Below are 22,993 nucleotides of genomic sequence, written 5' to 3'. Positions count from 1 at the left end.
ATTCCTTTAGTGAGTTGTTATCCAGACGCTACTTCATGCAGGGCACTGGTACTTACTTACCCTGGGGAGTCAGTGGTAAGGAAGACAAGCCCCTGCCCTCAGACAGTTTATATTCCAGAAGGGGAGAATGACACTCTACATGGAAACCAATGGCTAAACAGTATAATCTCATCTAGTACCAAGGAGTATAAGGAACATGAGAGAGTTCATTGGGTAGAGAGGGACAGTGTGGGGAGTGGGGAGGAGATCGAAGTGGTGGTGGGGGGAGGCGACCTTTAAGCAGAGACCTAAATTCTGAGAGCGGGCAGCTCTGTAGGAGCTGGAAGAGGAGCAGCCAGGCAGGAGGAACAGCCAGTGCGAAGGCCCTGAGGGGACAGCGGCATGGAGGCTGCTTAGATGGCAAGGAGGGGTCAGTGAGGGAGATGGGAGAGGCGGAGCCAGCTGTCTGCTCAGTGAGCTCACTCAGACATGCAACAGGTCTCCCAAATAGCCAGTCCAAAGTGGCACTCCCAGTCCCAAGCCTGTACCTCCAACCAAATTGTTCCTCCCTAAGCCTGTCCTTTTCTTCCCATAAACGAGCACCCACAGCATCTTTTGAAGGAGAATATGGGGTCAGTCACAGCCTTGTGGGCACTGAGCCCCAATTCAATTCACACACATTCCTCTAGTTGTCCCCCAAAATGACAGTGTTTCCAGCATGGTTCTTGGGACTGGGCACTAATTATCATGGGGCCCACTTATCAGGTACCTGCAGTGCTCCTGGCGCTTGTGGCCAGAGCATTACACTGACCCTGCAAGGCAGGGATGATTCTCATCCCTCCTGGGACCAGAAAGTTCAGCCCCTTACCATAAGGCCCCCTGCTGGTAGATGGCTGAGCCAGGATTTGCAGGAGTCTCTCTGATGCCAAGGCCCAAACTCTGGCTTCTACACTGAACTTCCTCCAGGACTCAAATGGGCAAAAGATGACAGGTGCCTGGACCTCAGTCTGGGTGTTTTCCTTTCTTTCCAAACCAGAGCCTGCTCCCTGGGTTCCTTGGCACAACCTCAGCCTGGGTAGATAAGCAGTTTAGCACCTTCTGCCCACCCAGCCCTGGAGAGGTGAAGGTGTTCTAGTTCTTATCTGGTCTGGCTTTCCGTCTGCGTCCTTCCACCTGCTCCCTCTCACGTCCTCTATGTTGCCAGGCGGTTGGTCACCTTCCTGCCATGGGCTGTTGTAGCCAATGCCCAGATGCCCTTCAGCCAGTTGGCCTCTTGATCAGGAAGCATTCCCGTGGGAACCATGGTGCCAACATCCGGTCAGGACGGGCCCTCTGATACCTCCTGGCCCTGCTGCCTCTGCTTTCAGCCTCAAGAACAAAGCAGCTCGCTGCCTGCCGCCCCTCATGCTGTGTTTGCCCAGGGCGAGGCCTAGGCTGGCACAGATGCTGCGCAAACAGGAGTGTCGGCTTCACAGATCCGCCTCACAAGCAGCAGGGCTGCAGCTGGGAGGTGTTGCTGCTAGGCTACCTGCTGAAATGTTAGCCTGTCCAACTCCAATCAGCACCCAGGGCAGAGGGGACCGTGGGGCAAGCAGCCCACTCTCTGAGCCTCAGGCTTTCCAGCTGTGCAGTGGGAGAGCTGCACAAGATGATCTGTAAGACCCCTGTGTGGGCCTTGAGTGATGTTGCTGGAAATCTCTAGGGCTTGAGAACAGGTCTGGGAGGCAGGAGTACCTGGGGGTGGGGGTGGAATCTGGGCCTTTGTCTCAAGGCACCTTGGCCTCCACTCCTGCTTCAGCCTTGTGTACCCCTTGTGCCCCTGTGTGGCCAGAAGGACTGACCTCTCTCAGAGCAAGGTCTTTGAGCACCACATCCATGACCCCACTTTACCCTGTGGAGCTTCCAGACTGGAACTAGGGTACTTCCCAATGAGATGATTAAGTGTTACCATCTTGCTTCTGAGGCCACTTAGGATCTGACCTCTCACTCTCTGCCTCCAGAAATCTTAGGGCATCAGGGCAAGGCTCCGAGGGCCCATGGAAGCATGTTTCTCCAGTGAGGGCAGTGAGAGGCTGCATGCTGATAGTGATTCTCAGATTGTAGTGTGCATCAGGGAGTACTCGTTTAACGTACAGAATGCGGGGCCCGTGTCTCAGAGACTCTCAGGTCCACGACGAGAGGTGGGGTGGGTGGCTCAGGATTCTGAGTTTTTAACAAGCACTTGAGTGATACTTAGATCTCTGATGAAGTGTGATGAGTTAGTCTAAAAGCGGTACAGTCCTCTGTTCAAACCGCTCTGCTGCCACTTATTAGCACTGGGGCTTGGAGCAAGTCACTAAACCTTTCTAGGTGTCAGTTTTGTGTGTAAAATTAGGCTATAATAACATCTGCCACTTAATAAATGAGACTATTGTTCCAGACTGTTTATTGCACCTTATAAATTTTGTTGATCAAATGGGGTAGAAGTCCAGGTTTTTAAACCAGAAACCTGCGGTTCTCTTTGATGTCTTTGTCTACCACATATCTCCCAACCACATATCTCTCAACTACTCACAGATCTCGTGACCTCTACCTCCTAACACATATTAGACCTGCCCACTTCTCTCCCCGCCACTACCGCCACCTAGCCCAGGCCTCCATCTTCGTCTACCTGACCACTGTACAGCTTCCTCTCTGAGCTGGTTTCCACCCTTGCCTCCTCCCACTCATCCTTCCCAGAGGAACCATGCTAGTCTGTTTGGGTAATGTCTCTGCTTCCAAACCTAGCTCTGAGGAAGGTCTTACGAATCTGAAAACAATTCCTCTGATTCCCCCACACCTACTTCTAAGCTTTCTTTCAGCCCCTCTCAGACTCTGCAAGAGCTGCACTTCTTTCAGATTCCTTCAATGAATATCAGTGTCTCTTACCTGGGGACTCCACACCAAGTGTGTTTGCTCTGCCTGAATCAACCTCCACCCCCACTCCCCAAACACACATACTTCACCTACAACTCATCATTCATATTTCAGCTTGAATGTCATTTTCTCAGTACCAGACAGAGCCATGCCCCTCCCATGTGTTCTAGTAACTCTGTCTTTCCTTCGTAATACCTATTACACTCATGCTTGCCTCCACCACTAAACTAGCTCCGAGAGAATGCAAAGCTGTCTTAGCCATTGCTGTAGCGCCGGCAGTGACTGGAGTGTTTGGCTCAGAGAAGGATGAGATACATGGCTGAATGCGTGAATGAAGGAATGAACGAGTGAGAAGGCGCTGGTCGCAGGGAGTGTGGAGGTGAGTGCCTTGTGATGCGAACTAAACTGAATTTAGGGTCTGAACCAGCCTGCGGGAAAGACAGCCATGTGGGGGCGTCCCTGGGCATATACAGGCCACCGGGGGGCGCCCGTGGTTCACCGTATCTGGATGGCAGCTCCTCGGTTACAAATTGCCCATTGGCGACAGGAGGCGGTGTTTCCCTGTGATAGACAGTATTGCTCCGCCCAATCTAATTCATCTTTTCCTTGGTCCTGCCCACTCCGGACCTTGAGGATGGGCTCGTTGGAGGCGCCGCCAACTGAACTTCAACAAGCGCTGTCGGGGCGGAACCACACTGCTGACGCTCCGTGAGTGGGCGACCTGTGAGTGGAGGCGGGGCCTCGGCTTTAACAGGCCGAGGGCCGGTCCCGCCCCTCTCGCCCAGAGCGGCCGCGCCAGCTCCCGGTACCGCAGAAGTGAGGACGTGAGCGGCGCCGCGGGATCCGTCTTCTGCCTTCCGACGGCCCGGGTTCCTGGAGTCCCGGATCAAAGTCGAGCCCGTAACGCACCTCCGGATTACCGTGCACCCCGAACGACCACGGCTTGCTTCCTCTCGCCCCGGCCGGCCTCCCTGAATCTTCCATCTCCGAGCTCTCCGGTGCCCCGAATCCTCCTGGACCGGCGCGTCCAGATTCCCACGGGACCGACCTGCTAGCATCGCCGGCTCGGAGCGTCGCCTCGACCCGGAATCGCTGGTCTCGACTGCACCCCCTCTTTGCTCCGTTTCTTGTCACCGTGCGCGAGTGCTCCTCGGAGCGCGACGAGCGGACCTTCACCCGGGTGTCCGCAGCCCAGCCGGCGCGGCTTGGCGGGGCCCGGCTCGGCTCCCAGAGCCCGCCTGGCCATGGCCCGAGCCCGCCCGCCGCCGCCGCTGCCGCCGCCGGGGCTCCTGCCGCTGCTCCCTCCGCTGCTACTGCTGCTGCCCGCTTGCTGTCACGCGCTGGAAGGTGAGCAGCGTCGGGGTGCGCTTCCAAGGGCTAAGATGCTCGGTCTCCCTAGTGTGGGCCGGAGAGAGCCCGCAGGGTGGTCCGATGCGGGCTGAGCGCACTTCGGAAAAGGGTCCCCCACCTTCGCCTGCTCCAGGGGCTGGAGGACGGGATGGTGAGGATGCCCCCAGAGACGCCTCCGAGCGTCTCTGAAACCAGTGGTCCACAGGTTGCGAGATCGTGGGCAGTTCGACTCGGGTCAGCGTCCCAAGAGTCCTGGCCCCGCGGTGCGCTTTTGTGGGAGTACCCCTCGGAGCAGCGGGGGCCTTCGGTACCTGCAGGAGGCGAGGAAGTGTGGGCGACCCCCGGGCAAGGCAGAGATTCTGAAGCTGCTGCAGAGTTGTGGCGGGAGGGGGCAACGCGGGACTCCCCAGGTTGGGGGCCGGCGTTGATTTCGAGCCCGTTGGAGTTAATTATGAGTGTGAGCGCGCACACCCCGCTTTGTCAGGGAATGGCTGCGGGGGTGGAGAGGCGGGTGCCTGTTATTGTTTGTGGTTTACCGAGTGCCAACTGCACACGAGGTGCTGTGTGCGTGGACATTGCACACTGCTCTGTGGATCCCCCTCCACCGCCTAGCAGGCCACCCCCGAGTGCTCGGGTCTCCACCGAACCCATGCGGTGGTGGGGTTGGCCCCGGGTGGCACTGCAGCCAGGTGCCTTACCCATTAGCCAGTGGGACAAGGCCGGGCTTCCCAGTGGTTCTGAGAAACCTGCCCAGACTGCTGCTGAGAGGGTGGCTCCAACTTCCAAATGACCGTAGTTGGGTGAACAGCCCAGGTGTTGTCGGGCTGGTGGGAGAGCTCACACACTTGCCACTTGGCACAAGCCTGTGGCGGACAGGGAACTGACACTGGACGCAAAGCACACACATACGGTTTCAAAAAAAAATTGAAGCTATGGATTGAGGGAAGAATAACCTGTAATGTGGAAGAGAGAGCACCACAAAAATTGGGGGGAAATTAGAATATAGGCAGTACTTCAATGTCTTTCACAGGTCTAGTCACTTACTTATTTTAAGAACAAAACCGACTTCTGTTCCTATGTTCACAATGGGGGTAAAGTTAAAGGGTGGAAGGAAAAAAACAGTTCTGAGAGAAAGGTATCTTCTGGTGCTTTCTGATTTTGTCCATGGAGAACATGTTCCTATGTACTCCCCACCCCCACCCCGCCCCACCACTTTTATCTCTGAGCTCTTTGGTTGCTGACAGACCGATTCACACGGTTGGACACATGCAAATTCAGACAGACGCACAAGGTTGCGCCCACACTTGTGCACACTCATCCACATGTGTGTGATAGGATCGCTGGCATGAGAAGCCAGTGCGGGCTTTGTTGTTGGTTGCCTCGAGGCTGTGAGCCAGCGAGCCTGCTGAAGTTCCCAGGTCCCCGTCTCGGCCCAGGAGAGGCGGCACAGGCACACACGCTTACGGGGCTACATGTGCCCAGCTCCAGGGCCCTTGCTGTGGGGTGTGGTGGGCACTGGTGCTCAGGAGGGGATGGGGGTGTGGCTTGGGCCAGTGGAGCGAGGACTACCCGAGGAGGCTCCTGCCTTCTCTCTGTCTCTTTTCCCCCCTCACAATCTGCTAGGCCCTCTGAGGCAGGCCCTGGCTGGGTGCTGGTCTCTGGAGATCAGGGAGCGGAGGGAGGGGCCGACTAGGAGGCAGAGACCTGATGAGCTGTGGCCCCTACCCCTCTGTGGCCCCAGAGGTCCTCCCCCCTCAGCCATGAAGTGGGATCTAGGGCTGCTCTCAGGCTGGGAGGCCAGGCCAGTGTGGGATGCCCCGAGGAAGCTGCAGTGCCTCCCAAGTGTGGCTTTCACCAGTTCCTTCTGCCAACCCCAGACCTTAGGGTCTTTGGTTTGTGTGTGAGAGAGTGAAAGGAAAAAGAGAGATTCTGCAGGCACTGGTCGCAGCCAGGATGGCACCCCTGTCCACCCTCCAGTTCTCCCTCACAGTGAGATGGGGTGGGATAGTACCCACCTCCTAGGGTTGTTGTGAGGGTTGAATCCTTAATGTGTGTGGAGTGCTTAGCACATAGCCATTGTTATTCAAGGATTAGCTGTTATTATTATCATCCCAGGGTTTGCTCCTTAGGGAACATCAGAAGTGGAAATTCACAGTTGTGCCCCTGCCCTGCTGGAGAGTGGTTATAGGAAAGAATAATGGGGAGAGGGAAGGTCGGTCTGAGGAGAGAGAAGTTGTCACCTCACCTCCCTCCCCCTTTAGCTGTGGGAGGGATGGGGTGAAATGGGAACAGAGCTGTCCCTGACTCCAGCCTGTCCCCCACCCCTATTCTGGATGGAGCTGGAACAGTGGGATGGGTAGGCTTGGAGGTCCTGGGCTGTGACTCCGGGGGAAGCACTGCAGATCTCGTCAGTGCCCCCGGCTTTCTGGGCAGGGGACCTAGCCTCCTTGCTTCAGCCTTCCATTAGGCTTTGCCAGGATATGGGCTTGCTCTTGGCCTAGGGGAGACCTTGGCTCCCTGCACCCGAAGTCGTTATATTTAGGCTCAGGGTTCGTGAGCGGAGGACGCAGCCCCTTGTGGACTGGCTCATTAGATACTGGCTAGCACCCAGTTGCTCTCCCCGCCCCTTACACCTGGGCTTCAGCAAAACTCTGTATCAAAGGATTGCGTTAGTTTTCCGTGAAGATGGAGCCAGAGCCCTTGCTTGTCCTCCCGGGTTGAAGAAACACCCCGCCCCTTGCCCTTTGACTGGTTACCCCACCCCCAACACACACACATAAACACACACACACACACACTGCCCTCAGATTTACCCACGGACACGGGGAAACAAGGCCACCTTGTTGTTCGGTCTCCTTTCCAGCAGTGTTCCCCAGTCTCCCAAGTGAGACCACCCTCCCTTTCAGGAACAAGAATGGGAGTGGGAGTGGGATCCGGTAGGCGAGCGGACCAGGCCCAGGGTGTGGGATGAGGAGGGCTCTTGGAACCAGAGTCCTCACACCTGAGACAGGAAGGGCAGGGCCCTGCTGGGAACCGCAGACCCTTTGGAGAAAATTGAAAAGCAGTTGTGAGGTGGGGAGCCGGCGGGCCCCCTCCTGGCCAAGTCACCTTAGCGGAGCTGCCGCTGCAGGGGAACTGGTTCCTGAGAGAAAGGGGCGGTGCGTGAGGCCAGCTCTTTCTCAGGCTGCGGCACTGACCACTGACCACTGTGTATGTGGTAACCGAGCGGGGCAATGGCCTGGGATTTTTGCGGCCGGCTCACTTGTTTGAGTTGCCTCTGCCCGCCCCGCCCCCCAACTCCAGTCCCTGTTTGTCATGAGCCAGCGCTTCAGAGCTCCTGCTGAGAGACAGTGGCAGGTATTTGGGGAACCAGTTTGCTTGTCACTGCCTTGCCTTTAGCCAGAACTGCTGCTGCCACTCTGTGGCCTCAGCGGCAGTGAGCGAAAGCTGAAGCTGCCATGGGCAAGGCCTCTGCCACCCGGCCTTGTACTAATTAAACAGCGTGAAGAGGCTGAATCACCAGGGCTGCATAGTTTGAAAATTGTAGCCCTGCCTGTTGTGCTGAGTCAAACTGGTTTGTCGGGATTGGCAACTGGAGGAGGGGAGTGTTGGGGAGGCAGCCTGGGTACAGCTGGACACCTGGTTGGGGTGGGAGAGGCCCCTTGCCCCAAGGGCTGCCCTAGCACCAGGTCTCTAGTTGTCTTCTGTCCCCAGACTCCCGGCCAGACCCACTCTGATTCGGATCCCTGGGAAGGCTCAAAGGCCTCACCAGGGCTGTCTATCCAGACTTCTGACTGGCTGGCAGGGCCAGGACTTGGGGTGGGGGGCATGGATGAGTACCGAGGCATCTGGGCTCCCTGCCCTTTGCTTTTTCCTCCCTTCTCCTCCCTCTCAGGTTTATTTAATTATAAATCCCCATGATCTGAGGAGAAGAATGAAAAACAAAATGTGTTCTCTGTTCTGAGATGCTCCACACCCCTCTCTCCAAGACTTGAGTGCCAGAGGACTGTGGTGGGGGCAGATGGATGGGAAAGGTGGCCCTGAGTGAGTTAGGCTCCTCCGGGTTCCCTGGCAGAGAACCCCAAGACCCTTTGGTCCTCAAGAGAGAAGACTGGGGACAGATCCCTGGAGTTGGTTGCTGAGGTAGGGGCCCTATGTGTGTGTGTGGGGGGGTGCAACTCGGGGGTGGCAGGCAGCTCTTCCTCCCTGCGGGCAGGGCTCCGGGATGCGCCTTCTTGCCCAGGCCACAGCTTCTCTGTCCTCCTGCCCCTGCACACTCTGCCCTGGAGAGTGACCTTTTCCCACCACCATGAAGCCCTTGGGCTGGAGTTGGGCTTAGAGGCATCTCACTTCCTTCTCTAGAACTTTTTGGTTCCCTGTGTCTCACCGACACCCATTCACAGGGTGGGTGCTATGGGGCCTCGCAGTGTGGGGCCAGTCAGGGCCGGTGGCGGGCTCCTAGCTGGTGCTCCTGGCCCAGGGTGACCCAATGAGGCTCTCAGACACAAGCCCTGTTCTCCCTATGCTGGGCCCCTAACTTAGGTGTGGAAGTGTTGCTCAAAGTTCCTGTGGCCAGATCTCTTCACGATGCCACCTCCTCCCCAAAGGCTCAGGGGCCCTTGGGACAGTGCCATTGTGCTGGCAGGGAAGTGGCGGCTGCTTGGCCACAGGCTGTACCTGGGGAGGCTGCACCCAGCCACACCCAGAATCATCTTGATGCCCCTGCCCCCCCCCCCTCCCGCCTGTGACCTGTGCTGCCAGGGCGATGGGAAGCAGGTCTGCACCTCTGGTCAGAGCCGCCCCAGTACCACTGCTTTCTTAGCGGACACTGCCCCCTCCGAACCCCTGCCCTAGAGAGACCTTCCATGCAGCGCGCATGCGTATGTTGCACGTGCGTGAAGGATGTACCTCTGAGGCTTTACACAGACTCTAGATGTTAACACTTACGTTGTGTGTGTACGCGCCCGCCGCGTGTTTCAGTGCCAGGGGCCTCTGTGTGTGTGCGTGTGGCAGGTAGATGTGACTGTGTAAGACCACGTAAGAGTCTGTGCAGGAGAGCTGGCGTTTGTGTTTGCACTTGCCCACACTCAAGACTGGAGCTTGTGACTGGCAACAGTGTGTGCAGTGGTGTGTGTCCCTCTGCGGATGCAGGCGTCAGGGCGTCTGCACCGATGCGGACGGTAGGAGTGAGTCTGGTCTGAGGCCAGGAGAGATGCTCTGTGTGCCAGTGTCAGGAAGCCCGACGTGCCGGCACCGTGTGCACCGTGTGTCTGAGGGAGACGGACCGCCATGGCTACCTGTGAAGCCGTGTGTGCATCTGTGGGCAGCTGCGGCTTTGTGTGTGTTTGTCCACCATGTGTGTTGACTCTGTGCTCCTCGGCTGCAGCGGTGGGGGTGAGCCTGGCTGCGCAGAACTGCGAGGAACGCGTGCGTCTGTGCGTCTGTGCACAGGCGAAGGCCACACGGCGGCTGCCACGTGGCTGTTCTCTGTCGCTTTGTGGAAGTTTAAAAGTGGTATTGCTTCACTTCTAGGCATCCGAAGGCCTAGTCCCAGAAGGTCCCCAGGCCTGGGGTCCACTTCCCTGCTTGCTTTGGGGGGGCCTTTGGGGTTCCCTCGCTGACCCAGCCCTGTATCTGGGAGTGGCCGGCTGCTCCGTGGTCTCCCTCCAGCAGCCACATGGTGGAACAGAGGAGGGTAGGGGTGCAGGCAACAGCTGGGCATTTGGCGACTGCTCACTCACTCTTCTTTTGTCTTTACCCCCCCCCCCCCCCCCCCCCCCCCCCATATCCTTTGCCCCAACCTCAGCGCACACACCCACACCACACACGGAGCAGAAAAGAGGTGGGCTCTGCCGGGTTGGGCCTCTCCCTCCCAGCAGTCGGGGGCTCTGTCCCCCTCCCTCCCACTCACACCCTTCCAGAGGCTGGGACTGTTTGCTGAAGGGAACGGACCCCTCCTCTCGCCCAGAGAGCCAGCCCCCTCCCTGTCGGGGTGACCGGAGCCCTTCCTCAGGCACACAGGACTCGAAATCCAAGTCCTCTCCTCATTAATGGGAAAAATGTGCCGAGATTGAGCGATGGCCAAGGCTGAGCGATGGCCAAGGGCCGATCCCCTCCCTCCTCCTCTCGCTCCCCAGAAATTAAACAGAAATGAAGAGCCTCCCCCTTTCTCCTGCCCGCCCCCCTCCTCCCACCGCCCCCCACTCCCCTCCCCTCCCTCAGAGCCAGCGCAGGGCTTGTTTTAAACTGTGGAGGAATCTGGCTGGAGGGGGGAGGGGGCTGAATATTTGGGTTTAAACAGTTCCAGATGGGTTTGGCACAGGCCGAGCAGAAGGAAGTGAGGGCGAGGGAGGAGGGAGGCAGCCGAGGGAGCAGCGCGGGCGGGTGGCGGGCAGCGGGCAGACGAGCGGGCGGACTGGCGGGCTGGCTGGGGGAGGGGTGCGTTCGGCCGGGCTGGCCGGGCTCCCCGGGACGGGGCTACATCGGGCTGCTGGCTCGGGCAGAGGCCGCTTGACAGCCTCCCTCTCTGCCTCTGTTTCCTTGGGCCTCTTGTCTCTCCATCTCACTGTCTTTTGTGACGCGCCGTCGGCCATCCCAGCTGTCTGGTCCTCCCCGGCCGACTCTGCACATCCCTCCTGCTCAGAGCCGCCCCCCATCCGCCTCCATGAGGCCCCTGCTGCACCGCCAGCCCCTTTCCCTGCCTGTCTCTGCGCCCCTGCTTCTGCCCCGTCCCCTCTTCCCTCCTGTCCGCCCCGCCCAATGTCTGTGTCTATCTGTCTGTCTGCCAGAGGGGCCTGTCAGGCCACCGACGACGACTTTGAGTCTGGGAGAGGTCACCCTGCAGCCCGCCCTCCGGGGACCAGCGCGGCAGGGACTGGCTGCCCCACTGCCTCACCTGAGGGACTGGGGCCACAGCTGCCTCCTCCACCGTCTCAGCTCAGACCCAGACTGCAGGGAGCCAGCGAAGGCCACAAGCCTGGAACCTGTGGGGTGTGGGTCTTTCCCCTCCGGGTCCCCTCAGCCTGCTCTACTGTTGGTGTAAAGGCCTCCAGAAGTTCTGGGGTGACTGTGCCCCATTCCAGCTGAGAGGGGAGGGAGGATGGCTGGCTGTCCTGTCTTCCCCTCAGGAAAGGAGTTGGCACTTTTGTTTCCTCTTTCTTGCTCCTAGATCTGATCTTGGGGTCACACTGTCAGCAGAGTTGTTTAGTCAGAACCCAGGCCCAGGTTCTGAGGGGAGCAAGTGTATGTCAGCAGCATTAATGGGCTCCTGCTGTGGCTGAGCAAGGGGAAGGGGACGAGACACTGCAACTCAGAAAAGGACTGGTGCTGTGACAAAGCCCTTGGTCCTGGATGCACAAAGGAAGGCGTCTAACCCTGTCTTAGGGGTTCAGGGAAGGCTTCCTGGAGGAGGCGACCACTTAGTTGAGGCTTAAAGGATACACAGCAGCTGTGCAGGCTTTCTCTGTTTCTCCTTTACAGAGGGCCGTATTGCAGGGAGCATGTGGTGGTTTTAAGGGGTTAGTTGTGGAGTCAGACCCACATTTGAGCTGCCCCTCAAGCCTTCACCCCAAGTCCTAGCAGTTCTACCTTAAACCATGTTTATCTGAGCTTTGGTTTTCTCATCTGCAAAAGGGATACGCCAACTGTACCTTCATCTAAAGATTGTAGGAAGAACCGCACTGGCTCTCAAGGAGCTGGGTCTCGGGGGCCCCCTTCCCACCCTCAAAGAGCATTCCCGCCCCATCCACCCGAGGTGGCTGAGTGGGAGGCTGGGGTGGAGTGGGCTCTGACCCCTAACTGCCCTCCCCTTCCTCGGGGCAGGGTGTGTGGGGCTGGGCCTTTGCGTTGGGAATGGAATCAAGGGAGGCCTGGGCAGCAGGGTCTGAAGCACACGGGCCTTTGTTCCAGCATAAAGGCTCTGCTGGCCCCTTTGTGTGGAGATTAGCAGAGGCTGTAGGTGTGTGAGCCGGCCCTGGCTCTTGCCTCATTAACCCGGCCTGGGGTCAGCAGCAGACACCCGCTCTCAGCTGGCCTGACCTGACATCTCTGGGGCTGTGACATCTCTGGAGATGGCTGCAGGGTCTTCTCCAGGGCAGGGGAGCTGTGGGCTTGGGGGACTTAGGGGAGGGGGAGGGTGGTGCCTGGCAGGAATTGGTCTCTGGTGTTCTGGCCATTACTGGGTGACCTTTCTTCCCACCCTGAGCTCGGCCCCTGACCTTTTTTCTTCCGTTGCTCCCCCAGAGACCCTTATGGACACAAAATGGGTGACATCTGAGTTGGCGTGGACATCTCATCCAGAAAGTGGGGTAAGACTTCTTTCCTCACCACTCGCTTCTCCAGCAGCCATCCTCCTTGCTCTCTCGGGGCTGGAGAAGGGCCACCTCTCGCTGCCTGTCAGTTTCGACTCCTGCAGCACCCCCTCCTTTTCACCTGTCACCTGCCTTCTCTGCCTGATGGCCCATCTCTGCGGGTATTTTTGTCACTCAGCCTTCAGCCTGCCTCTGTCCCCTCCTACACACATCATCTTTGTCCCGTTTCTGCCCACCCTCAGCCTGTCTGCAGCCTGTTCCTGCCCCCTCCAGCCTGACAGCCCGTTGCGTGTCCACCCTGGCTCCTTCTTTCCTGGGCCCCCTGGGAAGAGCAAGTGGCCTGGGAACCAGAGAACCCTGGGTCCAGACCTCTAACTCACTCTGTGACCTTGAGCAAGGCAGTTTATGTTTCTGGGCCTCCATTTCTTGACTGCAAATCCTGTAGTCCCAACATCTCCAAACTATTCTAATTAACCTCCTTAGTTGGCCTCCACAACGACACTAACCTCTGGAGCCCCAAGGTTGACTGTGAACACTTGGACAAGCCCCTACCTTTGTGAGCCCTGACTTCCTTTTCTCTGGAGTGAGAACAACAGGTGCACCTTCTTGTGAGGTTGCTGTAAAGGATAAATGTCATAGCTAATTGTATTGCATGCTTACTCTCTGTCAGGCGCTGTTATAAGCCCATTACTTGTATGACTTCCTCACAGCCTCATTTACTTCCACTCAGCTTTTTTTTAGAGATAATGCAACTAAAGCACAAAGATAATAAACAGTAGGTGTAACACTCACATGGTATTATCAAATGTCCTAAGTGCTCTATTCATTTAAAGTCATTTATTCCTTGTATAGCTTCATTCACGCCATGTTACAGATGGGGAAATGGAGGCAGAGGGAGGGTAAGTGACTTATCTGCAGTTACACAGCTGGCAGAGAACTGGGATTTGAATGCAGATAGTCTGTGTGTACAGCTACTATAGCGCAGAAGCATATCTGTGAAGTAAATACAGCAGGTCTGGTCGTCTGGTGAGCACTTGGCAAATGCTGGCGCTCACGCCATGTCTTTTCACCTGGTCCCTGTACAGTGGGAAGAGGTGAGTGGCTACGACGAGGCCATGAACCCCATCCGCACGTACCAGGTGTGCAACGTGCGTGAGTCAAACCAGAACAACTGGCTTCGCACGGGGTTTATCTGGCGGCAGGATGTGCAGCGGGTCTATGTGGAGCTCAAGTTCACTGTTCGTGACTGCAACAGCATCCCCAACATCCCCGGCTCCTGCAAGGAGACCTTCAACCTCTTCTACTACGAGGCTGACAGTGACGTGGCCTCAGCCTCCTCCCCCTTCTGGATGGAGAATCCCTACGTGAAGGTGGACACCATCGCCCCCGATGAGAGCTTCTCGAGGCTCGATTCTGGCCGTGTCAACACCAAGGTGCGCAGCTTCGGGCAGCTGTCCAAGGCCGGCTTCTACTTGGCCTTCCAGGACCAGGGTGCCTGCATGTCGCTCATCTCTGTGCGTGCCTTCTATAAGAAGTGTGCATCCACCACCGCAGGCTTCGCCCTCTTCCCCGAGACCCTCACGGGGGCTGAGCCCACCTCACTGGTCATTGCCCCTGGCACCTGTATCGCTAATGCTGTAGAAGTGTCGGTGCCACTCAAGCTGTACTGCAATGGTGATGGGGAGTGGATGGTGCCCGTGGGTGCCTGCACCTGTGCCTCCGGCCATGAGCCAGCTGCCAAGGAGTCCCAGTGCCGTCGTGAGTGGGGACCAGCCTTGGGGGGGAGGGGGAGGGAAGGGCTTGGGCCACAGCTGCCTTTTGCCCCCTATCTGCTGCTCCCTGCCCGCCAGACAAGGAAGTCTGGCATCAGGTCTGGGGTCGGGGACGGAAAGGGAAGAGGGGTATCAGGTGAAGAGAATGTTGGGCAAGGAGGGGGGTGAGGAAAAATATGGGGAGATACAGGCATAAAAAGAGAAAAAATGAACCTAAAGAGAGAAGAAGAGAGACATGGAGAATCCTTGACAAAGGTGCTCGGGGAACCTGGTCAGAGACTCAGGAGGCCGGCAGAGATGCCTGCTTCATCCCTACCCAAGGGCGCACCTCACCCTGGAAATACGGCTGTGGGGATGGAAGCTGTGGGCACCGTGTGTTCGGCCCTTTCACCTTGGGGTCTTACCAGCTCCGTGAAAGGCAGTGTTTATGCACTGTGGACAGGGGCCCAGTCCCTGAAATCCGAGTCCTGCTCTGCCTCGTAGCACCTGTGAGAACGTGGGCAGATACTTAACTCCCGAACCTTGGTTTCCTCATATACGGAGGGGGGACAGTAATGAGTTCTTCATGGAGACGTAGTGGGGCTTATGTGAGTAGAGGCATGTGAAGCGCTGGAGCAGTGCCCGGGACCGGGTGAGCACCGGCTCTGCTGCAGTTCAGTGGTCACTCTCAGGAGCCTTGCGATCAGGCTTGTTTGTCCTTACTTCACACAGAGGAGTTTAGGAGGCCCGTGCCCCGTGGCTCGCTGAGACTTGCATACTAGACTTCTCTTATTTGAGCCTCACCACAACCTTGTAAGGCCAATTCAGTTATGGCCCCTGTTTTTCCAAGAAGGAAACTAAGTCTCAGGTTTTGCATGCGAGGCCTCACAGCTGGCATTGTGGGAACTGGGCCTAAAGCCTGAGCCAGTGATCTGTCATGCAGTACAGGATGTCTCGGGCCTTGTCTTTCGTCCCCTCTGCCCAATTCTCTACCCCGTCACTTGAAGCCTGTAGCTTTGAGGGGTGGCAGCTGGCCCTGAGCGTAGCCCTAAGTGCAAGGGGGTTGGCAGCCCCAACCTGTCTCTGAGGCTGGTGTTGGGTGTTGTCCTGAGAAGGTGAACAGTGCCTTGCCAGGCCCCTCTCACTTCTTTGGGAACCTGCCCCCAGACTTCCTCTTCCTAAGTGGAGAAAGGGGGTGGGGGTGATGAGCCTGACAGGCTGAAGAGGGGCTAACACTCTGCAGGTCCCTGGCAGGAAATGCATGCTGGTTCCCATAGCAACCAGGCTGGCCTGGCCTCTGCCCCCTCCCCCACTGGCTCTAAAGAGCTTGGATGGAATATCACCTTAGGGAGGGGAGCGTAAACCCCAGAGAAAGACATAGCCCCAACTCTGGGCATTCCACACTCTAGATGACCTCCCCAGAGGTAGTCATTTGTGGGTAGGTGACCACATGCTTTAGTGTGTCCAAGGCACTCCTAGTTTATGCAGATGGTCCTAACATGATTATTACTAGTGACCCCTTTCACTCTCAGAATATTCCAGTTTGAATAATAAATTATATGGCCACGATAGTTCTGGGGAACATACAGAGCCCAGGTCCGGGCCCTAGTGTAGATGGTAGGTGGCAGGAGAGAGAGCAGAGAACTGACGTTCAGGCATCCAGCTCTTTGAAGCCTGGGGTTCCCCTTGTGGATGCTTGTAGGCCTCTGAACTCCAGGTGACCCCAGCTTTCCTGCCTGCTTTCTTTCTCTCCTTTCTCACCCCTCAGCGCCCACCCCTGCCCAAGGGCAGAAGGAAGCTGCTGCCCTGCTGCTGGTTGGGTGGGGAGAAAGACTGGCTGTGAAACGCCGAGGCCCTATCTCCGGCCTGTCCTGGAGTGGCCCTGAGATCCCACAATTTTCCCGGAGCTTCCGAGAGGGGCGGGGCATCTGGGCGGGATGTAGGGTGCGGCCAGTTCACTCGTGGTCTCTTCCCATCTTCCACCTTTTCCTCCTCTTCTCTTTTCCCGGCCTTGACAAGCCCAGGCTGTCCAGGCTGAAGTCTTCATCAGTGAGGCCCCAGGTGAGGGGGCAGCATTGGGGAGGAATCCACTGACATGGTATTAGGGCAAAAGGGCTTTTTGTAGCTGCAGCTGGAGTTAGGCAATACCAGCATGGCCCCCACAGTGTAGGAGGTGGAGGGGCCAAGACCTGCTGGGGAAGGGCCAGATTCTCACGGTGGTGTGGAGGGTTGGTTTCTGCAGGGAAGGGAGGTGAGCATGTCCCTCCTCTTCTTGCCCGCAGCCTGTCCCCCCGGGAGCTACAAGGCAAAACAGGGAGAGGGGCCCTGTCTCCCCTGCCCCCCCAACAGCCGTACCACCTCACCGGCCGCCAGCATCTGCACCTGCCACAATAACTTCTACCGTGCCGATTCGGACTCTGCAGACAGCGCCTGTACCAGTGAGTAAACACACATCCTCACATTCTCCGGCTCCAGGCCTTGCCTCTGCGGGCCAGCCTTGGAGGGCGTGAACAGTCACAATGAGTATCTCCAGGCTCAGGAGGTTAGAGGTTATACTCAGCATGGCACAGCTAGGAGATGACTGGCCCTGAGCTCGACAGAGTTCACATGGGCTGGCTCAGCCCTTCCCCAACACTGTGAGCACCTCCTAGCTCCTGAGCGTCAGGAACTGGCTGGGCCTCTGGGCCATCTTCCTCTGTGCAGAACTTCTGCTCTCTTGGCCTGGCTTTAACCACAGAGGGGACCTCACATCCCTCAGGCAGCCTGGTGTCCTGCTTCCTCCCCGCTCTGGCCTTTGGTGTGCCCGGCACTGTACCAGGCACCAGGGAGGTGGAGGAGAATCAGATACAGTCGCTGCCTAAAATGCAACCTGGTGGGAGGAACAGACATGAAAACGGATAATAGCCACATAGTGTGCTGAGTGCTGGGCTGGAGGGATGGCCAGAATTTGTGTTATGGGAGTGCAGTAGACAGGGAGAGGATGAATGAGGAAGGCTTCCAAGAGGAGGTGACATCTCCAGTTGAGCCTTGAAGACTAAATAGGAGTCTGCCGAGTAAAAAAGTACAGGAAAGGAACTCTGCTTATTAAAGCAGAGGCAGAGGCAAGGAGGGAGGGAGCAGGTTGGAATGTGTAGGCACCCTGGGCAGAAGGGTGGTCCTGGGGCCCCTCACTCACTGCCCTCTCCCTCCTCCTTCCCCACAGCTGTGCCATCTCCACCCCGGGGTGTGATCTCCAATGTGAATGAGACCTCACTGATTCTGGAGTGGAGCGAGCCCCGGGACCTGGGGGGTCGGGACGACCTCCTATACAATGTCATCTGCAAGAAGTGCCATGGGGGGCCTGGGGCCGGGGGGGCCTCCACCTGCTCACGCTGCGATGACAACGTGGAATTTGTGCCTCGGCAGCTGGGCCTGACAGAGCGCCGGGTCCACATCAGCCATCTGCTGGCCCACACACGCTACACCTTTGAGGTGCAGGCAGTCAATGGTGTCTCGGGCAAGAGCCCTCTGCCCCCTCGCTATGCGGCTGTGAATATTACCACCAACCAGGCTGGTGAGGAGGGGACCCAGGAGGGCAGGGCTGGGACCAACTTCCTGCATGGAGTTGAGGTTTCCCGGGGCCTGCCAATGGGCCACCAGGGGACCCACGGGAACTGGGTCCTTGGGAAGGGTGCCAGGGCCCAAGGAGCCCGTGGTGAGCCACCCACTCTTCCCCTAGCCCCGTCTGAAGTGCCTACACTCCACCTGCACAGCAGCTCAGGCAGCAGCTTGACACTGTCCTGGGCGCCCCCCGAGCGGCCCAACGGCGTCATCCTAGACTACGAGATGAAGTATTTTGAGAAGGTCAGAGACTCAAGGGGCGGGAGGAGGCCTTGGGACCAGAAGATTATCCCCAGATAGTATCAGGGGCCCTTGGGAGTAAGGTCTTGGGTCCTGAGGGGGCCATGGGGTGGGCCTGGGGGTGGGCAGGGGACAATTGGCCTCGGCCCACTGAGACACCTGCTTCCTGCTGGTGTTGCAGAGTGAGGGCATCGCCTCCACCGTGACCAGCCAGAAGAACTCGGTGCAGCTGGACAGGCTGCGGCCTGACGCCCGCTACGTGGTGCAGGTCCGCGCCCGCACTGTTGCTGGCTATGGGCAGTACAGCCGCCCCGCTGAGTTTGAGACCACAAGTGAGAGAGGTGCGTGCCCTCTGTGCCTGTCCGTGCCCCAGGCCACACTTTCCGTCCCTCCACTCACCAGGGCCCTCTCTGTCTCCAGGCTCCAGTGCCCAGCAGCTCCAGGAACAGCTTCCCCTCATTGTGGGTTCTGCCACGGCTGGACTTGTTTTCGTGGTGGCTGTCGTGGTCATCGCTGTTGTCTGTCTCAGGTACTCCCAGGCCCACGTTTGTTCCCATGGCTGACAAGAGCTTCCCTTTAGCACCCTAGTACGCACGTGCATAGGCGAATCATTGCCTGCATCAAATGCAGAGCCACGCACAGCCTTCCTGGGCCCCGCTCTCCTTGCTGGAAGGGTCTTCTCTGGTCCATGTGGATCTGGCCCAAGCCCACATCCACATCCTGCTCCCTCTGTGTCCACTGAGCCCCTTGCCCAAAGACCCAGTGGCTGCTGTAACCGCGGATCTAGCAGCCAAGCACTGGTCTACACTCAGTCCCCTGGGTACGCTACCCCTCCTGTGTGCCCTAGGGTCCCCCGAACAAAGGTTGCTGTGGGACTTGTCTCAGGCCTCCCCCCTCCCCCCTCCAGGAAGCAGCGGCATGGCTCTGATTCAGAATACACGGAGAAGCTGCAGCAATACAGTGAGTTTGACTCCTTAAGCTCCCTTGGTCCCCACCGGCCTTGGAGATGCCTCCTCCTGCTTCCAATCAGTGCCGTTTCCTGAGCCCCCTACCTTATTCCTGCCAGCCTCAGAGATGAATGAGATGTGACCCCTGTCCTCAAAGGCAGTTGAGTCCTGTGAAAAAGACAAGATGCATGTACACAGGAAGCAATGAGAAAACGATTAAGTGTTAAGCTGGGTGTTCCTGTCATAAAGGGCACTAAGAGTTCAGAGAGGAGGAAGGCTTCCTGGAGGAGGTGGCCCGCCTCTAAGCAGGATATAGAGAGGCGAGGGAGAGCACTCCTGGCTACAGGAGCCTCTGGGAGGTAGTAGGTGGGGTAGGGAGAGTGCCCAACTGTGGGGGCAGTGAGAAGACTGGTTTGACAGCTGCTGAGAAGCGGGCCAGGTAGCTGCAGCCAGCCCTTGGAGGGTCGTGAGAGGCAGGCAGAGGAGTTGGGACTTGACTCCACCATAGGTAATGGGAAAGGCTCTCCAGCTGAGGAGTAATATAATGAAACTATTGTTTTAGGAAGACAGGTATGCAGGTAGATTGGTGGGAACAGTCCAGAGGCAGCCTGCTGGGAGGCTGTTGGAGTAGCTGGGGTGCTAAAGGCCTGAACGAGGTCAGGGGCGGTGTAAGGGGAGGGGCAGATTTGAGAGAGGTTTCAGCATGATGAGAGAAGAAGGTGAAAGAAGAATACCCTAGAAGAATCCTTTGACTGCTTATGGACATTAGTTCTTATGGAGGGGAGGGGAGGGGAAGGGAGAGGAGGAGGGGGAAGTTGTGGCTTCAGTGGAGAGGAATATGGAGCTGGCTTAGCAGGGAGGTCACAACCTGTGGTCCCACTAGGGGTGACAGCCTGAGGGTGCAGGCTGATGAGTCTCCTCACCATCCCCAGCCTGAAGAGTGTGCCCACCTTCTCCTTCTCTAGTCGCCCCCGGAATGAAAGTTTATATTGACCCGTTCACCTATGAGGACCCTAATGAGGCTGTGCGGGAGTTTGCCAAGGAGATCGATGTGTCCTGCGTCAAGATTGAGGAAGTGATTGGAGCTGGTGAGTCCCCAGGGTCACAAGGGGGAAGAGAGGTTGGGGGAGGGGCGGTTACCCCAGAGGAGGGGGGCTGTGTGTAGGAGCAATCCCAGAAATAACTTACTGCCTGTGCCCTGTGCCCTGCAGGGGAGTTTGGGGAAGTGTGCCGGGGTCGGCTGAAGCAGCCCGGCCGCAGGGAGGTGTTCGTGGCCATCAAGACACTGAAAGTGGGCTACACTGAGAGGCAGCGGCGGGACTTCCTAAGTGAGGCTTCCATCATGGGTCAGTTCGACCACCCCAACATAATCCGGCTGGAGGGCGTGGTCACCAAAAGTCGGCCGGTCATGATCCTCACAGAGTTCATGGAGAACTGCGCCCTGGACTCTTTCCTCCGGGTAGGAGCCAGCCCCAACCCCTCACCGTTCCCCTGTCCCAGAGAGCTGGGCTGAGGAAGCCAGCCCCTCCCACAGGCCACACAGACCCTGTTCAAGTCCGTAAGCGGTTATTGAGGTGGCATAGTGTGGGGCCTTCAGAGCCAGAGAGACCAGGGTTCTCATCCTGACTCTGCCCCCACTGCCTGTGTGACCTCAGGCTTTGCTCAGCCTCCAAGTCTAGCTGCCTTGGCTGTAAAATGGAAGTGGAAAGTTTTATTTGGTTACTCACCGGGATTAATGGAGATGTTGTGTATAGATGCCTATTACAGAGCAGGGCAGCTTCCTTACCCTCAGTGCCCTCTGGACGTGGTCACAGGGATACGCAGAGCAGTCTTGGAGGACTTGGAGTGAGTGGGGGAGCAGGCCTTGGGCAGGCCCTGGGCCAGGGGGGAGGGGATGGCTGTGCTTGAGCTTGCTTATTGTCTCCAGCTCAACGATGGACAGTTCACCGTCATCCAGCTGGTGGGCATGTTGCGGGGCATTGCTGCTGGCATGAAATACCTGTCTGAGATGAACTATGTGCACCGAGACCTGGCTGCCCGCAACATCCTTGTCAACAGCAACCTGGTCTGCAAAGTCTCGGACTTTGGCCTCTCCCGCTTCCTTGAGGACGATCCCTCTGATCCTACCTACACCAGCTCCCTGGTACAGGAAGCAGCTGGGAGGGAGCCTGGGGGCGGGGCCAAGCAGGCAGGGGCTCAGGGCTGGGGACTAGCCCGGAGTCACAGGGTGAAGGGCATGTGCCCCCCCCACCAGGGTGGAAAGATCCCCATCCGCTGGACTGCTCCAGAGGCCATAGCCTATCGGAAGTTCACCTCTGCCAGTGATGTGTGGAGCTATGGAATTGTCATGTGGGAGGTCATGAGCTATGGAGAGCGACCCTACTGGGACATGAGCAACCAGGATGTGAGTGGGGCCTGGGTGGTTGGGGGGTGGGAGTTGGCTGGGGAGCAGAGTGGTTGCTCACTCCAGGTGCCTCTGCTTTCGGTTCAGGTCATCAACGCTGTGGAGCAGGACTACCGACTGCCCCCGCCCATGGACTGCCCCACGGCACTGCACCAGCTCATGCTGGACTGCTGGGTGCGGGACCGGAACCTCAGGCCCAAGTTCTCCCAGATTGTCAACACCCTGGACAAGCTCATCCGCAATGCCGCCAGCCTCAAGGTCATTGCCAGCGCCCAGTCTGGGTCAGTACCTCTGCACCTGCTCCTACCCTGCTCTCGAGCCAACAGCCCTCCCCCTTCTTCCCCAAACATTAAGACTCACCAGGTCCCTTTCTCCTCCCGAAGCATGTCACAGCCCCTCCTGGACCGCACAGTCCCAGATTACACGACCTTCACAACAGTCGGTGACTGGCTGGACGCCATTAAGATGGGGCGGTACAAAGAGAGCTTTGTCAGTGCAGGGTTTGCATCCTTTGACCTGGTGGCTCAGATGACCGCAGAGTAAGTGTGCCTCAGACTGGGAAGGGCAGGGCAGCGGTTGCTGAGCTGAGCTGAGCTGAGCCCAGGGTGGTGGGCAGGAGGTGGGAGACTGACCCTGCCCTTGGCCCATCTGCAGAGACCTACTCCGGATCGGAGTCACCTTGGCTGGCCACCAGAAGAAGATCCTCAGCAGTATCCAGGACATGCGGCTGCAGATGAACCAGACTCTGCCCGTGCAGGTCTGACACCCAGCTCCCACGGGGTTGTGCTCCCCAAGGACCACACAGGGACTCTGACCAGTCAGCTGGACTATTGGACTTTTGGATGCCTGGCCTTAGGCTGTGGCCCAGAAGATGAAAGTTTGGGGAGGGCCCAAGCCGGGGCTTCTCCTCCAGGCCTGTGCTCCCTCCCCAGAAGTTGTGCCCAACACCTCTTCATATTGAAGATGGATTAGGAGAGGGGTGATGACCCCGCCTCAGGCCCCTCGGGTGCCCAGGCCTTCCTGCTCGCCAGTGGGAGACCCCCACCACCTCAGACTTGACTGTTCTTCAATGCCGGAGGTCCTGACAGGGGCAGGTGGGAGATAAGCCTGGGTTCCATCGGGCCCAGCCCTGGCAGGGGTGTGGCCCCCCAGGTAGGCAGAGAGCAGTCCCTCCCTCAGGAACTGGAGGAGGGGACTCCAGGAATGGGGAAATGTGACACCCCCACTCCAGAGCCAACTGGCACCTCCAGTTTGCACAGGGACTTGTTCTGGGGGCTGAGGGCCCTGCCCCGCCCCCACCCTTGGTGCTGTCATAAAAGGGCAGGCAGGGGCAGGCTGAGGAGCAGCCCTTGCCCCCCAGAGACTGACTCTCAGAGCCAGAGATATGATGTGTGTGAGTGTGTTTGTGTGTGCACGCACTGGCCTGCACAGAGAGCGTGGGTGAGTGTGTAAAAGCTTGGCCCTGTACCCTGCAGTGGGGCCAGCTGGGCCGTCAGTGGAATAAAGGCAATAAGACGA

At 58.0% G+C, this 22,993-nt stretch overlaps 1 protein-coding gene and 1 pseudogene across 4 annotated transcripts; both read left to right on the top strand.

Moving 5' to 3' along the window:
• The window catches only part of LOC119056437 (actin-related protein 2/3 complex subunit 2-like), a 27,954-nt pseudogene extending 24,025 nt beyond the window's left edge, over positions 1-3,929 (top strand).
• Positions 3,670-22,993, top strand: EPHB3 (EPH receptor B3). Of its 4 annotated transcripts, XM_037131307.2 has the most exons (16): positions 3,670-4,221; positions 12,466-12,530; positions 13,619-14,291; positions 16,567-16,722; positions 17,487-17,837; positions 18,003-18,127; positions 18,306-18,465; positions 18,545-18,653; positions 19,032-19,084; positions 20,037-20,159; positions 20,283-20,530; positions 20,999-21,214; positions 21,326-21,475; positions 21,563-21,756; positions 21,859-22,014; positions 22,130-22,993. In XM_037131307.2, the coding sequence occupies exons 1-16, from the start codon at positions 4,119-4,121 to the stop codon at positions 22,236-22,238; spliced, it is 2,991 nt and encodes a 996-aa protein (XP_036987202.2). In that variant the 5' UTR covers positions 3,670-4,118; the 3' UTR covers positions 22,239-22,993. The 4 variants fall into 4 exon arrangements, with proteins under 4 accessions (XP_036987202.2, XP_036987201.2, XP_036987200.2 ...); XM_037131306.2 differs by having other exon boundaries at positions 21,563-22,014; XM_037131305.2 differs by having other exon boundaries at positions 20,999-21,475.

The sequence above is a fragment of the Artibeus jamaicensis genome, unplaced genomic scaffold (genome assembly GCF_021234435.1).
Source record: "Artibeus jamaicensis isolate MK-2021 breed Jamaican fruit bat unplaced genomic scaffold, CSHL_Jam_final scaffold_474, whole genome shotgun sequence".
In the NCBI taxonomy this organism is placed as follows: domain Eukaryota; kingdom Metazoa; phylum Chordata; class Mammalia; order Chiroptera; family Phyllostomidae; genus Artibeus; species Artibeus jamaicensis.
Note: the sequence above shows the minus strand (reverse complement) of the source record. Positions and strands in the feature narration are given on the sequence as shown.